This window comes from Gopherus evgoodei, chromosome 3 (genome assembly GCF_007399415.2).
Source record: "Gopherus evgoodei ecotype Sinaloan lineage chromosome 3, rGopEvg1_v1.p, whole genome shotgun sequence".
Classification (NCBI taxonomy): domain Eukaryota; kingdom Metazoa; phylum Chordata; order Testudines; family Testudinidae; genus Gopherus; species Gopherus evgoodei.
The window spans coordinates 9,106,804-9,124,413 of record NC_044324.1 but is presented as its reverse complement, the minus strand read 5'-3'; the positions used below and the strand labels follow the sequence as shown (position 1 = coordinate 9,124,413).

The window sequence follows — 17,610 nt, the reverse complement described above, 5'->3', positions numbered from 1 at the left end:
AAAATGGAGTGAGCGTTTTAAAATGGGGTTTGAATTACACTATGGCAAACAGTGAACAGAAGTTACAATGTAGGAAAGTGTAGTGAATGGTGAACAGTGAACAGAAAGTACAGTGTAGAGAAGTGTAGTGAATGGTGAACAGTGAACAGAAGGTACAGTGTAGTGAATGGTGAACAATGAACAGAAGTTACAGTGTAGGCAGGTGTAGTGAATGGTGAACAGAAGTTCCATGAATAAAGTGAACAATTAAAAACAGTTTCATCAGTTCTACAGCCTTTGACAAAAGAGTCTGGCAGAAGAGATTAGAAATGGGGTAGGAAATGCGGCTTTTTGTTAATCTTGGGATGCAAGAGCCTTAGTCAATCACAGACACATGTTCTGAGTTAGCAAGTCAGCCTCGACTTTGGACCCTAGCTCACCTCCCTGGTGTGTGACCCCAGGAGGCTGATTAGGGGGGGTCCTGCTCCATCACTGTTATGTCTGAGGCTGGGCAGAGGTGCGTGTTGCGCTTCATCCCACCATACCAAGGCTGTGCAGGTCATTGCTGGTGTGAAAAGCAGTGGGGGATAGAAAGTGGCACAGGAGAGTGGGGAAAACAGAGCAGGATCTCGTAACTATCAGTCTGGTGTCCTCACCGGTCTGGCCTTCCTGATGACTGAGGCTTCTCCAGCAGAGTCAGGCGGACTCTGGAGTGAAGCAGAGGCCTGTGAGCGTTTGCTCAAGGGAATCCCCCAGGAGTCTTTCCTCCATGTGACTCCCCAAAAGGGGGCAATGGGCAGAATAGTGCATCCCATAGTTTCTCTCTCAGCTAGGTCCAGTTTCCAGCTTGGTCCATTCTGATTCTTCTCTCACGTTGATTTCCAGTGATGCTTTTAACACAGTCCTTGGGTGGTGTCAGTTGAACTTTGTTTGGACTAATTCAGTCTGTCTTCTGTCTGGGCCTTCCTCTGTCCATGTTTGGCATAGGTGATTGTAACGCTTTGAGCTTTCACCCTCTTTCCAACACTGTTTTCAGGCTGCTAGAGCCCGGTTATTACAACAGTTCCGTCTGTGTTTTGGGCTGCCATTGGAAGTGGATGGGGTAGCCTCGGGGGCTCTTTGAGGTTCCCTCTTTATTGTGGGTAGCAACACTGCTGAAGGCACTTTCTTAGATACCTTTCTGAGGGTATTGGGGAAATAGTCTTTCCAGCTTGTTCTGGGTCACTGGGAGCAGGGGTGATATTGGGAAACTTATGGCAGCAGTCCAGATGGCTCCTGAGAGAGTGCAGGGGCGGGACCATTCACTGCAGACCGCTCAGTTACTCTCCTACAATTGGATCCAGTATTGCCAACCCCGAGAGCTCAAAAACCATGAGGAAGACCCCAGCAAATTCTAAGCTGGACTTCAGTCATGATTTAAAATAACAGTGGATGCGTTTATTTGCTTTCTGAGCCATTAGGTCATGTTAGAGTCCTGCTTTCAGGCTTGTCCCTATAACCATGAGGATTACTCGAGATTTCTTTATTTAAAAAAAAAAAAAGTCACCTAATCACATGCCTCCCAGGGGCTGGTGCTTTACAAGAAACACCAAATATCATCTCATCAAATTACAAGAGTTGGCAATATGGAGTTTCCCTCAGTTCTCTCCCTGCCCTGCCAATTCCGGGAATAACTCCCTCGGCCTGAACTCTGGTAGAGTGCCTAGGCCACCTGGGCTCAGCTGGGCCTGACATTTCTTTCTGCTGGCAGATGGCGGTGCTGGAAATCCAGGGTAATGGCGAGTCATCCTATGTGCCCCAGGAGGCTATTAACAGCGCCATCCAGCTGCTGGAGGACCCCTTGCAGAGAGTGAGTACAAGGCGGTGTTAGGAATATGCCTGCTGACATGCAAGGCGCAAACTTGGCCCCTGCAACCTGGCTGCAGCACCCTCTTGACTCTGTCGGATGTGCCTTCCTATGTCTGTGGCTTCTTGTCTTGCAGGAGTTCATTCAGAAGTGCCTGGAGCTGGACCCTGGGAAACGTCCCACTGCTCGAGAGCTCCTCTTCAACCAAGCTCTGTTCGAGGTGCCCTCCATGAAGTTACTGGCCGCTCACTGTATTGTTGGACACCAGCGTGAGTACGAGATCTAGGGCACACCTTGCTCTGTGCTTTCAGGAGACTCCCGCAGCTCACCACCCTTCAGACATCGCAACAATGGGAAGCTGGAAGCTTTAGCCTTGAATGCCAGACTTGGGGTGGCTGCACCACTTGAGTGTCTGTCCCTTGGCAGTGCCTTGCCTGCTGCGAGAGCCATGTGGCTGTCTCAAAGCTGCATCCCGTGGCTTCCTGTAGCCCTTAGGCAAATTGGGCAGGGGTTGGGGCAGTGTGGGTTTAACCTCCTTCCTCTTCTGTGCAGATATGATTCCTGAAAACGCTCTAGAAGAAATGACCAAAAACATGGACATGAATGCAGTGCTAGCAGAGATCAACCACACAGACAGGGAGGGGGTCAAGATGATGTGAGTACCCCTCTCTGCTGGAGAGCCAGCCTCCCACACTGCTGCTGTGAAGAGCAAGAGCTGCCCAGCACAGTATGATCTGTATTACTGTCGCACCTGGGAGCCCAGTCTTTGGCCAGAACCCCTCTGTGCCAGGTGCTACAGACAGGCCCTGCCGCCAAGAGCTTAGCACTGCCATGTGAGGCTCCCAAACTGCTCGGGTGGGAGCTGACTCACTGTGTAGGGATGGCACAAAGGGCCTGAGAGTGAGACAAAGCCAGCCTGGCTGTCTCCATGGGGGGGAAGGGGTGACGGCTGCTGCTGCAGAGGTGGAGAAACTGGAGGAAGAACAGATGATGGGGGTGGAGGAGAGGCAGTCTTTAGCTGTCCTGATCCAAATGGGACTACCCAGAGCAGCCATTGTTCAGTGTTCCTGCACTGATCCAGGGAGGAGACATGGCTCCTGGAAGGCAGTGTCCCACGGGCTGGCCTGGGAAGCAGGAGCGATAGAGTAGCTCCATGGACCTGCAGTCCAGTCTCCTCCTTGTCGGGCCAGGCTACCCCCAGAAGTCAGTGCTGAAGTTGGGGAACGCTTCAGGCCTGATCCTGAGCCGCCTCTGTCTCGCTCACTGTACCCCAAGCCTTCAGAATCGGGAATTTACTGGGTAACCAGTGAAAGGCTCTCTTCTTTGCTGTCTACATTTTAAAGCTTCTCTCTGCAGCCATGCTGGTAAGAAACTTGTGTTTTTCTGAGCTGTCGCCAAGGTGGATCCCACTGTAGGTGCATATGCCCCTAATGCATGGGAGTGGAGTCTTGGGCAGCCGTGTCTGGGGCTGTGCATGTACGCTGTGCTGTGTCGAGGCAGCACAAAGGGTGGAGCAGCCATGGGGCCCTCTGTCATGGTATAATCCCCACTCTGAACCTTAGCGTCCAAAAGATGGGGTACCAGCATGAATTCCTCTAAGCTCAATTACCAGCTTAGAACTTGTAGCGCTGCCACCAACCAGGAATTCCAGTGCCTGGTACACTCTGGTCCCCCCAAAACCTTGCCCGGGGACCCCCACGACCCAGACCCTCTGGATCTTAACACAAGGAAAGTAAACCCTTTCCCTCACCATTGCCTCTCCCAGGCTTCCCCTCCCTGGGTTACCCTGGAAGATCACTGTGATTCAAACTCCTTGAATCTTAAAACAGAGAGGAAAATCCACCTTCCCTCCCCTCCTTCTCTCTCCCTGAGAGAGAAAGTAATCCTAACACAGAGAGAAAATTAACCTTTCTCTCCCCCCTTCCTTCCTTTCTCCCCACCAATTCCCTGGTGGATCCAGACCCCGTCCCCTGGGGTCTCACCAGAATAAAAAAACTATCAGGTTCTTAAACAAGAAAAACTTTTAATTAAAGAAAGAAAAACAGTAAAAATTATCTTTGTAAATTTAAGATGGAATATGTTAGAGGGTCTTTCAGCTATAGACACTGGGAATACCCTCCCAGTCTAAGTATACAAGTACAAAGTAAAATCCTTTCAGCAAAATACAAATTTGAACTCCTTCCAGCCAAATACACATTTGCAAATAAAGAAAACAAACATAAGCCTAACTCGCCTTATTTACTTAGTACTTACTATTCTGAGCACATAAGAGCCTGTATCAGACAGATTGGAGAGAAACCTGGTTGCACGTCTGGTCACTCTCAGAACCCAGAGAGAACAACAACCAAACACTAACAGCACACACAAAAACTTCCCTCCCTCAAGATTTGAAAGTATCGTGTCCCCTGATTGGTCCTCTGGTCAGGTGACAGCTAGGCTCACTGAATTTGTTAACCCTTTACAGGCAAAAGAGACATGAAGTACTCCTGTTCTATTAACCCTTAGCTATCTGTTTGACACGCCCCCCCAAATCGCTGACAGTGTGGAACCTCACTGGCGGTGATTTCTCCCTAGAACTTTAGAATAAACAGATTAATAAACACATATACCTTTACATATACTACTAACTATGTAAAACTACAAGATTCTTTACATTGTAAGGACAATTTTTAGCCAGTTGATTCTGGGAAACTTTCACGAGAGAGTGCATTAGCTACTTTGTTTGACGTTTTGGAGCATGAGCTTTTGTGGGTGAATACCCACTTCGTCAGATGCATGTAGTGGAAATTTCCAGGGGCAGGTATATATATGTAGGCAAGCTAGAGATAATGAGGTAATCTCTAGCTTGCCTGCATATATATACTTTCCCCTGGAAAGGTAGTGGGTATTCACCCACAAAAGCTCATGCACCAAAATGTCTGTTAGTCTATAAGGTTTCACAGGACTCTTTGCTGCTTTTACAGATCCAGACGAACACGGCTACCCCTCTGATACTTTGAAGCTCCTGAAATGTGTTGAACTTCAAAATCAAAATCTTGGAGAGCTAAACTCCATCGAAGCAGTTTTTTGTTGTTTCCCTTGGCAGTATGAAGCCATTTTAGTGCAGCATGGTTGGTCTGTAGCTGGAACCGCTGTCCCCAAACGTATGGGCGCAGCTTTTCCAGGGCATACACAATGGCATAGCATTCCTTTTCACTGACTGACCAGTGACTTTCCCTCTCAGACAGTTTTTTGCTGAGAAACACGACAGAATGAAAGTTGTGATCCAGTCCTTCCTGCATGAGAACTGCTCCCACACCACGCTCAGATGCGTTGGTGGTCACCACGAATGGTCTGTCAAAGTCCGGGGTCCTTAGCACAGGGTCCGACATGAGCATCGCCTTAAGCTGGGTAAAGGCCTTCTGACACTCATCAGTCCACTTAACTGCATTTGGCTGGGTCTTTTTGGTCAGGTCTGTTAGCGGGGCAGCGATTTGGCTGTAGTGTGGTACAAATCGCCTGTAAAACCCGGCCAAGCCTAAGAAGGATTGGACCTGTTCTTTGGACTTTGAGACAGGCCACTTTTGAATAGCCTCCACCTTGGCCCCTTGACCCACCTAGTGTTCCAGGTAAGTCACTCTGTTTTGGCCTATTTGACACTTTTTGGCCTTAACAGTTAGTCCTGTCTGCCTGATACGTTCAAAGACCTTTTTCAGGTGTTCGGGCCATGAATCCGAAAAAATGGCCACATCATTGAGGTAGGCAACAGCATATTCTCCCAATCCTGCTAGTAGACCATCTACCAGCCTTTGGAAGGTGGCCGGGTGCATTTCGCAGCCTGAAAGGAAGCACATTAAATTTATACACCTCTGCATGGGTGATGAATGCTGACCTTTCCTTGGAAGGTTCGTCTACCGGTACTTGCCAGTACCCCTTGGTTAAGTCTATTGTAGAGATGAACTGGGCACGTCCCAACTTTTTCAATAGCTCATCGGTGCGTGGCATTGGATAGTTGTCTGGACGAGTTACCGCATTTAGCTTACGGTAGTCCACGCAAAAGCGTATTTCCCCATCTGGTTTGGGTACCAGAACCACTGGAGATGCCCATGCACTGGTAGAGGAGCGGATTATACCCATCTGTAGCATGTTCTGGATCTCCCAACCTATAGCAGCTTGGGCATGAAGAGACACCCGGTAGGGTGGGGTTCTAATTGGGTGAGCATTACCTGTGTCAATGGAGTGGTATGCCCGTTCAGTCCGTCCTGGGTTGGCTGAGAACAATGGGGCGAAGCCAGTGCACAGCTCCTTGATCTGTTGCCGCTGCAGACATTGCAGGGTTGTGAAGAGGTTCACCTCTTCCACGCCACTGTCACCTTTCCCTTCGTAATAGACACCGTCAGGCCACTCAGTGTCATCTCCTCCCTGGCCTTCAACTGACAAACCTGTAAGTCTCTGGAATAAAAGGGCTTGAAAGAATTAACGTGGTACACTCTGGGCTTTAGGGAGGAATTGGGAAATGCTATGAGGTAGTTAACAGCTCCCAGGTGCCCTTGGACTGTGAATGGCCCTTCCCATGATGCTTCCATCTTATGGGCCTGTTGCGCCTTCAAGACCATAACCTGGTCTCCTACCTTGAAGGAACGCTCTCTGGTATGTCTATCATACCAGGCCTTTTGCTCTTTTTGAGCATCCTTTAGGTTTTCTTTAGCGAGGGCTAAAGAGTGTCGGAGGGTGTTTTGTAGGTTGCTTACAAAGTCCAGAATGTTAGTTCCTGGAGAGGGTGTAAACCCCTCCCATTGCTGCTTCACCAACTGTAATGGCCCTTTAACCTCGTCGCCATACACGAGGTCAAACGGTGAAAACCCTAAACTGGGATGTGGTACAGCCCTGTAGGCAAAGAGCAACTGCTGTAACACTAGGTCCCAGTCATTGGAGTGTTCATTCATGAATTTATGTATCATGGCCCCCAAAGTTCCATTAAACCTTTCCACCAGGCCATTGGTTTGATGGTGGTATGGGGTGGCAACCAAGTGATTCACCCCATGAGTCTCCCACAGTTCTTTCATGGTCCCTGCCAGGAAATTTGTCCCTGAATCTGTAAGGATATCGGAGGGCCAACCTACCCTGGCAAAATGTCTATTAGGGTCTGGCACACAGTTTTAGCCCTACTGTTGCCTAGAGCTACTGCTTCTGGCCATCAGGTAGCAAAGTCCATGAAAGTTAGTATGTACTGCTTTCCTCTGGGGGTCTTTTTTGGGAAAGGACCCAGAATATCCACAGCTACTCGCTGAAATGGGACCTCTATTATGGAGAGTGGTTGGAGAGGGGCCTTGACCTGGTCTTGGGGCTTTCCCACTCTTTGGCACACCTCACAAGACCGGACATACTTGGCAACATCCTTGCCCATCCCCTCCCAGTGGAAGGACTTCCCCAACCGGTCTTTGGTTCTGTTCATCCCAGCATGGCCACGGGGATGATCATGGGCCAAGCTTAAGAGCTTCCCCCGGTACTTAGTTGGAACCACCAACTGTTTTTGTGGATGCCAGTCTTCCCAGTGTCCACCAGAGAGTCTCCTTGTATAAAAGTCCTTGTTCTATAACAAAACGGGATCGGTGAGAAGAGCTGAGAGGCGGTGGGGTGCTCCATGCCGCCACCCAAGCTTTCTGAAGGCTGTCATCTGCTTCCTGCTCAGTCTGGAACTGTTTCCTGGAGGCTGGAGACACTAGTTCTTCCTTAAACTGTGGATTTGGGCGTGGTCCTTCGGGAAGCGATGTAGGTAATGGGGTTGTTTTCGTGGCTGGTGAACCGCTCTCCGCTGGTGCACCAGGTGGTATTCCAGGCTCTGGCTGAGCCTCTTGGGTGTGGTTGTCTGCTGCTTCTGCCAGTTCAGGCTCGCTGGCGCCCTCTGGCGTTGGGGTTGAAGATGCGTTTGCAAGCGCTGGCATCAGTGCTGGCAATGGTTCTGGTGCTGGTTGCATTTCCAGGTCCGGGTCTGGGACTGGAAGCACTGTGGCTGTTGCAGTTGTAGGCAGGGGATCCGGGTCCATTACCTCTGTCTGGGTCTCTGGTAACACAGACGGGGCCTCTGTGGACAGCTCAGGAACAGGAATGGATTGGGAAGCTTGCCTGGTTTGGCTACGGGTAACCATTCCCACCCTCTTGGCCCGCCTCACCTGATTGGCCAAGTCTTCCCCCAGCAGCATGGGGATGGGATAATTGTCATAGACTGCAAAAGTCCACATTCCTGACCAGCCTTTGTACTGGACAGGCAGTTCAGCTGTAGGTAAGTCTACAGCTTGTGACATGAAAGGGTGAATTGTCACTTGGGCCTTTGGGTTGATGAATTTGGGGTCCACTAAGTAATGGTGGATAGCTGACACTTGTGCCCCCGTGTCTCTCCACGCGACAACCTTCTTTCCGCCCACTCTCAATTTCCCTTTGCTCTGAGGGTATTTGAGAGGCATCTGGGCCTGGGGATCTTTGGAGTGATGGAGATATAATGAACTGCACTCGGGGTTCTTGGGGCAGTTGGCTTTTATAGGTCCCAGTTCATTACACTTAAAGCGTTGCCCACCTGACTGGTCACTGGGCCGAGGGTGGTTACTGGAGATTGGTGAGGTGAGAGAACAGGGAGTCAGCGGCTTTCCTTGCGTTGTAGGTGGGGTCTTAGGTTGCCCTCGGGTATAGGGTTTATTGTCGGTATGACCCCTGTGATATTCACTCCCCTTGATAGTAGCTTTTTTCTTTTCTGCCACTTCCACCCATCTGGCTCCAATCTCCCCCACCTCGGTGACAGTTTTGGGCTTCCCATCTAGGATGTACCTTTCTGTTTCCTCAGGAACACCCTCTAAGAATTGCTCCAATTGTATTAGGAGGTGCATGTCGTCCAGAGATTTAACATTGGCTCCTGATATCCAGGCATTATAATTCTTTCCAATGTGGTAGGCATGTCAGGTGAATGACACATCTGGTTTCCACCTCTGAACCTCCGATGGGCATGCTCAGGTGTTAGCCCCATTCCGATTCTGGCCTTGGTTTGAAAAAGTTTATAATCATTCATGTTCTCCTTAGGCATTTCAGCTGCCACCTCTGCTAGGGGTCCACTGAGCAGTGGCCTCAGATCTATCATGTACTGGTCTTCAGAGATGCTGTACCCATGGCAGGTCCTTTCAAAATTTTCTAGGAAGGCCTCAGTGTCATCACCTGCCTTGTAGGTGGGAAATTTCTTGATGTGGAACAATAACTGGAGAAGGGTTGTTACGGTTGGCTGTGTTATTCTGTTTAGCCTGTGCTAATTCCAGTTCATGCTTTCTCTCTCTTTCCCTCTCTTTCTTTTATCTCCAGCTCTCTCCTGTGGGCAGCCGCTCTTTCTCTTTCTCTCAGCTCCATCTCTTTTTGTTTTATTTCTAGTTCTTGTTGTTTCTTTTCCATGTCTCGCCTGTGGTCTGCATCTTTGATTTGTTCCTCTGCATCCAGTCTTGCCCATTCCTGTTTCAGGGTGTCCTTGGTAGTCATGGTTTCTGCTTTCTTGTGTTGGGGCGCCTTCTGGTGTTTACTGTCTGAAATGCTGCTTTTCTGTTGCCTTCTTCGAGTTGCTTAGCAACAGTCGTTTTTTTTTTTAAACTCCTTCTACCTAGCTATTCCCGACAGAGTTAGAAAGGAAAAAAACCATTCATTTGCAAATGTGTTTTGCTAGTGTATGGTGATTCACAGCTGGAGTCCCTTTGTTTAACAAAAGACCCTTGTTAAACTTAATGTCTCTGCCTTCAGGCAGTCTCTCTGCACAACCAGAAAGGAGAAAAGGAAAAAATTTTCTGGCTGTAGTTTTAAAAATCCTCTCTCCTGCTTACAAACAGCTAGCAGAGAGAAAAGAGAGAAAAAATCCTACTGGCTTTTGCTTCTAAACCCAAACCTCTCAGTCTGCCTGCAGATAGCTAGCAGGGAGAGAAATAAAAACCTCACTGGTTTTTGGATTCTATCTTATCTATCTGTCCCACACGCTGCACACCATGTCATGGTATAATTCCCCACTCTGAACCTTAGCATCCAAAAGATGGGGTACCAGCATGAATTCCTCTAAGCTTAATTACCAGCTTAGTACTTGTAGCGCTGCCACCAACCAGGAATTCCAGTGCCTGGTACACTCTGGTCCCCCCAAAACCTTGCCCGGGGACCCCCACGACCCAGACCCTCTGGATCTTAACACAAGGAAAGTAAACCCTTTCCCTCACCGTTGCCTCTCCCAGGCTTCCCCTCCCTGGGTTACCCTGGAAGATCACTGTGATTCAAACTCCTTGAATCTTAAACAGAGAGGAAAATTCACCTTCCCCCTTCCTTCTCTTTCCCCCTCCCAGACTCTCCCTGAGAGAGAGAGTAATCCTAACACAGAGAGAAATTAGCCTCTCTCTCCCCCTTCCCTCCTTTCTCCCCACCAATTCCCTGGTGGATCCAGACCCCGTCCCCTGGGGTCTCTCACCAGAATAAAAAAACAATCAGGGTCTTAAACAAGAATAACTTTTAATTAAAGAAAGAAAAACAGTAAAAATTATCTTTGTAAATTTAAGATGGAATATGTTAGAGGGTCTTTCAGCTATAGACACTGGGAACACCCTCCCAGCCTAAGTATACAAGTACAAATTAAAATCCTTTCAGCAAAATACAAATTTGAACTCCTCCCAGCCAAATACACATTTGAACTCCTCCCAGCCAAATACACATTTGCAAATAAAGAAAACAAACATAAGCCTAACTCGCCTTATCTACCTAGTACTTACTATTCTGGACATATAAGAGACTGTATCAGAGAGATTGGAGAGAAACCTGGTTGCACACCTGGTCACTCTCAGAACCCAGAGAGAACAACAACCAAATTCTAACAGCACACACAAAAGCTTCCCTCCCTCAAGATTTGAAAGTATCCTGCCCCCTGATTGGTCCTCTGGTCAGGTGATAGCCTGGCTCACTGATCTTGTTAACCCTTTACAGGCAAAAGAGACATGAAGTACTTCTGTTCTATTAACCCTTAGCTATCTGTTTATGACACCCTCCCTCAATATGAGAGCCAGATGGAATGTGGCAAGTGTCTGACCTAGGACAGAGCCCCGCCCTGGACAGGTGCTGTATGCAAGTCCTCCTTTAGGAATCACAAATCCAGTATTGCCCAGCCTGTGACTCACCTCCGGGTCTAGAGTGACCCATGCGGACCGCTCTCTGGCAGGTTTAGCTTGAGTTGAGCATCCCTGGGTATGTTCATCTCAGTAGGGATCAGCCAATCAAAGGATGGTGGCAGGGTTTGGATCTGCCAGGTGGTGTGGTGGTGGGTGCAAAGCCGCTTGTTCCAGTGCACTGGGGAGGAGGGGATCAGACCCCAATAGTTTTTCTTTGTCAATGTCCAGTTCAATGGGACTGTGAAGATTCCAGCACAAGGTTGGAAGAAAAATTGGTTTTAAAGTCTAAGGAGAGTAATGAGTGGGATGTTCCCCAGCTGCTGTCTGGCTGCAACTGCCAGGAGCAAAGGGAGGGTCGAGGCTGCTCTGCCCTCTTGTCCTTGCACAGGGCGCATGGGCCCAAGGGACATGGCTATTTCAAATCTCCAGTCTCGCGCATGAAGTGCATGTACGCCTACAGTGGAGTCCGCACTGACAACAAACACCTCGACAAACCAGTTACTGTGGGGGTAAGTAAACAAAAGGGAAAGCAATATTCTCACCTGATCACCTGGCTCCAGGAGCTGGGGCTGCAAGAGAACATGAAATATTGGGACAGGTGGCAGCATTGTTAGGGAGGGAGTGTCTGCTTCCTTTTGGAGAGGACCTCTGTCCCTTTTACCTTTAGAACACCACCCTGGTGGTGCACAGGGCCCTGCTCTGGGCTCTTAAGCTACATGTCGGACCTGGCTTGTCATGTGGGGGTGATGGGAGGCAGGAGGGGTGGGGTTGGTTGGATGAGGGTCATAGCAATTTGTTTCCCCAGGCACTCAGCTGAGGCAGGTGCCCTATGTGTGAGGAGGTGGTGGTGTGGTTTCTGAGGTTTATGTAGCCATTTAAAGCAGGAGGCTCTTGCTGCGTTCCTGGCCAGAGTTTGGAGTGTTCAGGAGGGCTGGGCAGTGCAACAAGTTAGGGGCTGGTCACCAGGATGCTTTTCTGTGAGCAGCTTCTCGTTCACAAGAGAGGTAGCACCTCTGGGCTCTGCATTGTTGCTGGAGGGTCCAAGACTAAGCCCAGCCCTCAGCTCAGGGCACCAGGAATCCTTCTGCCAGAGGTGGAACAAGATGGTGGGTCAATCTCTCCCAACTGGTTTGTTTTGTAACTAGTTTTGCTCATTTTCATGGAGTAGTGATTTCATTTCAGCATCTATCTCCTCTTGCTCTCCTGAGCTGGGGAGCTGAGGTTCTAACCCTGTGATGCAGCCTCTCTCTAGCAGGCTCCCTCTGTCCCCATCCCAGCAGTGCAGAGTCCCGCAAGCGTCAAGCAAAATCTAAGCATGCTATGAGCATCTTTTGAGGTGCTGCAGAGGGCGAGCTATGCTCTGCTTCCCCAAGCTACTGGCCCTCACTCTGCCATGGCATGGGCCTTTGAATCAGACTGGCATACCAGGGCGTCAGACCCTTGCCCGAAGCAGAGACTCTGTTGTGAGAGGCCTGCCCTGGAGCATCTGGATTCCCCAGAGGAGCAAAGCCCCTCACAGCCTGCCCAGGGGTGTCTCTTTCAGGCTCCAGGTCCCAAAAAGACCATTGCTGGAAAACCGAATCTAGTTCTGGTGCCCACAATTCAAGAAGGATGTTGTTAAATTGCAGAGGGGTCAGAGAAGAGTCACAAGACTGATTAAAGGATTAGAAAACATGCCTTACAGTGATAGACTCCAGGAGGTTGGTCTATTTAGCTCAGCAAAAAGAAGGTTTGAGGGGTCACTTGCTCAATCTGTAAGTACTTACATGTGGAACACACACATTTATTAATGGGCCCTCTTGTCTAGCAGAGACAGGTCCAAAAAGTTACAATGGCCAGAAGTTGAAGCTAGACAAAACTGGACTGGAAGTAAGATGTAAATTTTTAACAGAGGGTAATTTACTGTTGAAACAAAACAATTTACCAACAGTCATGGTGGATTTTCCATTACTGACCATTTCTAATCCAAGATTGGATGCTGTTCTAAAAGATTTGCTCTAGTTCAAACAGGAATTAATTGAGGGCAGTCCTATGACCATTGTCCTACAGGAGGTCAGACTAGATGAAAACAGTAGTCCCTCCTGCACTTATAATTTATGACAAAGAATGTGTCCCCTTTTTAAAGCAGTGACTTGTATTGTTAATGAGCAGTTGGAGAAGGGTTAAATGCTGATTTTTACGCCTTTACCTTCCCACCCCGAGGGAGCATGTGCTGGGCCCCTCTCACAGGTAGGGCTCTGTATCAGGCTCATTCCCACTCCCCTCCCCGGCCATACAGAGAAGCCTGTGACTCCTGTGAAGCTCTTCCTCAGGTTGCAGTGCAATGGGAATTGTACCTGCCCTGACTTTCAGCCCATGGACCCTTCCTTTGCCAGGGAATATAAGAACAGTCATACTGAGTCAGACCAATAGTCCATCTAGCCCAATGTCCTGTCTCTGACAGTGGCTGGTTTTAGGTGCTTCAGAAGAAATGAACAGAACAGGGCAACTACTGAGTGGTTAATCTTATGTTGTCCAGTCCCATCTTCTGACAGAAGCTTAGGGACCACCCAAAGCATGAGGTTGCATCCCTGACCATCTTGGTTAATAGCCATTGATGGACCAGTCCTCCATGAACTTATCTAGTTCTTGTTTGAGTGCAGTAATACTTTTGTCCTTCACATCATCCCCTAGCAAGGAGTTCCACAAGTTGATTGTGCATTGTATGAAGTACTTCCTTATGTTTGTTTTAAACATCCTGCCTATTAATTTCATTGGGTGACCCCTGGTTCTTGTATTACGTGAAGGGGTAAATAACATTTCCTTATTCACTTTCTTCCCGCTGTTTATTATTTTATAGACCTTTAATATATCCCCCCAGTTGTCTCTTTTCTAAGGTGAATAGTCCTGGTCTTTTTAATTTCTCCTCATATGGAAGCTGTTCTATCCCCATAATAATTTTTGTTGCCTTACTCTGTATTTTTTCTAATTTTGAATGTAATTCTTCTTTGAGTAGTGTCCCTATGGGTGCTCCACTCTAGGTGCCCCATGCACCTCAGATTGGCGATTTTATGTACCAGTGTCCATTTAGCCTGTGCGTGGGCCTTCCTCTTCCCCCACCTCACCCCCCGGCAGTCTTGTACTATACAGAGCTGTGCGGGTGAGCCACCCTCAGTTCCTTCTCAACAGCCTTGGCTTGAGATGGAGCCTCGGCAGCATCTGAGTTGAGCTTACCTCAACTATATTTTTCCTCTAGTTCTTAATAGTTAACATTAGTTCTTCGTTTCCTTTGGTAGTTAGCTGGAGTAATTCTTATAGTTTACAAAAAAAATTACTTAAACTTGTAGGATAAGGACCCTTGTCCCTCCCCCTGTTTTTTTGTTCTCTTTCCCTCAGAGGAACTGAAACCCTGGGAGAGGATATGCTTGGTTTTCGCAGGTTTAAATTTTGCCTTTTGCACCAAGAGGCTGTCCCTGTCAGGGAAGGACTTTCCCAGCTTATCCGCTACCTTGGAGAGTCATGTGTTCCCCAAAAGTACAATTTCTGCCTGAAATTAAAGACAAGGGCCAGAAGGAAATGGGAACTCACACTGTCTCCTTATGATGAAGAGCTTGCACTGGCTAGCATCTGACCTTGACCCAGGGGCCCCCCGTACACAATTTCCAATCACGTCGACTGCTTCAGCCTCCTCGTTGCAGCATTCCCCATAGCGTTGAAGAGGAGATTGTTGGAATCCTCTCAAAGACTCAAAGTGGCCTTCCAGCCCTCTGGGTAGAGAATCTACCTCAGACAGATGGTCTCTGATCAGGTTGACCATTTCAGCACCTACTGAGCTCCGACTCAGTACCCACAAGGCTGCAGGTTCCTCAGTTCTGTCACCAGCCGTAAGCCTAGGGACTCTTGAGTTCTAGCTCCAGAAGATTGGCACTGTTGGGTGATTGAAGTGGCAGAGAGAAGCCAAGCTCTTCTAAATTGGTACCAAAAGTCTGCAAGGATCTCAGTACCCAGCACTTTGGCTCCGCAGAAGACCAGACTGACAGCTACTGGTCATTCATTATAGGGCACATGAACTTTGGTACCTTCGGCACCTTCTGCCACAGTCACCTCTGCCCAACTTGCTTCATCAGTACCACTCACTGTTCTGGTACCTCAAGAGATTTAGATTTCCTCGAGACATGGCAGTAACAGAAATGCCTGAATCTCTCCTGTTCAGCACCAACCACATCTTGTTCCTCAAAGATTCACCCAGTACCAACGGAGTCTCTGCTTATTTCTATGACGGCTCCTCCTCTATCAAGTGAGGAGGACGAGGAGGAGACAGACAATGGGGACTTTTCATCAGTCTCCCACATTTGTCCAGGGCGCTCCCTTCCATTATCAAGGAACTTCTTATCCTGAGACCTCTAAGGACTTGGACAGTCCTTGTGAGAGTCGTGCTCCATGCTGCTGGTATTGATACCTTGGGGTGCCTCCACCCATGCCTTACGTACCACATCAGTGGCTGTACTGGGACCTTGGATGGCTTACTGCCAGCAATTCTCCTGGGACCCTAGTGAGCTTCACCAGGAGAAGAGCAGACAGTCCCCACCAGCCTTTCTCTAGGGTTTCTGATCCACAAGAGGAGACCTTTTGAGGATCCAGAAATTAGGTTGGACAAATTACCCCTACAACTAACATCTCTTCCTCCTCCCCAAACAAAGTTGTCATGTTTCCTTCGCTGTCCTTGGCTGACGATTTTAAACAGTCTCAGACCTTACTAAAAGGGTAGTGGACTCATTACAAATTCCCCAACTCCCTTGTGGTTGATGCTGTGGATGAACATGTCAGACAGCACCACACTAAATCGACTCTAGATGGTAAATATTTAATGTGTCTTGATTTTTTTTGGCCATACGTCATACTCATTGGCCACCTTTACAATTTAGGATTGCCAGTTATCAAGCCCTCATGGTATACTAACTATTGAGCATCATCCAGAAGACCAGAGGGAGCAGTTCCAGGCAGTCATCGCAAAGGGGCAGCTGCTTGCAAGAACATCTCCACAGGCCTCTCTGAACACCACTCATACAGCTGCTCATTCTGTCTCCATGGAGACAGTCATGAGGAGGGGCCTCCTGGCTTCAGCTCTTGGGTTTTCTGAGACGTTCGATATACAGTTGAGGACCTTCCTTTTGACAGATCAAAGTTGTTTGCAGAAAAACTGATGGATCTTTGCATATCTTAAAAGAATCTAGAGCCACCTTATACTCTTTGGGAATGTACACCCCTGCACAAAAAAAGGTTCAGTATGTCTCCGACCGCACAGAGCTCACGTCCCACCCAGTTTCTTACCTCCCAGAGGGATTACAAACAGCGTAAAGAGATCTCACCAAGCAGACATAGCTTAAATATGCTGCTACTCATGCCTTCGGTAGTAGAAATAAATAAAAATCCCTTGACTGGTGGAAGAACCCTCACAATGTTTGCACAGGGGTTCCCTGCGCTAAACCATCTCAAAGATCAGTAATAACAGATGCATCCCTACCTGGATGGGGAGCCCACTAGTTGCACACACTGTTCAAGGCAGGTGGTCTTCTCTCGAGTCCACCCACACGTCAACTTGCTAGAACCGAGAGCCGTCAAACGCCTGTATCCATTTCCTCCCACTGATTGGGGCAAATACATAATGATGGACACGTCATGCATGTTTTACATAAACTGCCAAGGGGGAACGAGATTGTCTTCCCTCTGCACTGAAGCAGTGAGACTTTGGAATTGATGCAGATGAAGCCAGATCAGCATCTCAGCATCTTACCTCTGAGGCGTACAGAACACCACAGCGGATGCCTTCAGTAGACGCTTCTCACAAGATCACAAGTGACAGATCCCACTATCCTCCAGTGCATATTTCACTGTTGGGGTGTCCCACAGATAGGTCTAGTTTGCCACAGCCCAAAACAAGGAATGCACCCACTTCTGCTCAGAGGTGGTCTGAGTCACCGCTCCCTGGGAGATGCCTTTCTCCTTCGTTGGAGTCCAGGACTTCTGTATGCATTTCCCCCACTTCCCCTGATGTCCAAGCTGCTGTCCGAGACACAGTCTAGGTGGTTGTTGTCATTCCAACGTGGCTGAGACAAACATGGTTTCCTTACCTCACTCAGCTCACTGTTTGTCCCCAATTTCCTCCCTCAGCATGCTGGTCAAATCTGCCACCCCAGCCTTGGGGTTCTCTGGCTCAAGGCATGATTCACAGGGTTTAGAAACCGCCTGTTCTGGGGATGTAAAGGGAGTGCTGTTACATAGCAGGAAACGATCTATTTGTGGCACCCACACCTAAAAGTGGATGAGATTCAAACATTGGTGTGACCTAAAACACCTTTCACCTACATCCTCTGATATCATTTGTTTCTAGATTAGAACTAAAAATGACTGGATTATCTTTAAGCTCTATAAAGGTGCATTTGACAACTGTAATGGCCTTCCAGCGTATGATTTTTCAGTTTTCACTCATCCTACAACTAGGAGGTTTCTCAGGGGACCGGACCATAGGTGCTGACTTCCTCTCTGCCCGGTGGGAGCTCAAACCTCCCTTTCCCCCCGCCCCTGCACCACTCTTGCCCCACTCCTTCCCTGAAGTTCCCTTCCCTTCCCAGCCCATATGGCTTCAGCCCATTTGCCAGC

The 17,610-nt window shown here is 48.6% G+C and overlaps 1 protein-coding gene across 1 annotated transcript in view; it reads left to right on the top strand.

Annotated features, from left to right (window-relative positions):
* NRBP1 (nuclear receptor binding protein 1) overlaps positions 1-17,610 on the top strand; it is an 86,618-nt gene that overhangs the window by 63,197 nt on the left and 5,811 nt on the right. The window contains exons 10-12 of the mRNA XM_030554953.1: positions 1,730-1,828; positions 1,962-2,094; positions 2,378-2,480. Of these exons, the coding sequence (XP_030410813.1) occupies positions 1,730-1,828; positions 1,962-2,094; positions 2,378-2,480 (335 nt within the window). The remainder of the gene's footprint in view (positions 1-1,729; positions 1,829-1,961; positions 2,095-2,377; positions 2,481-17,610) is intronic.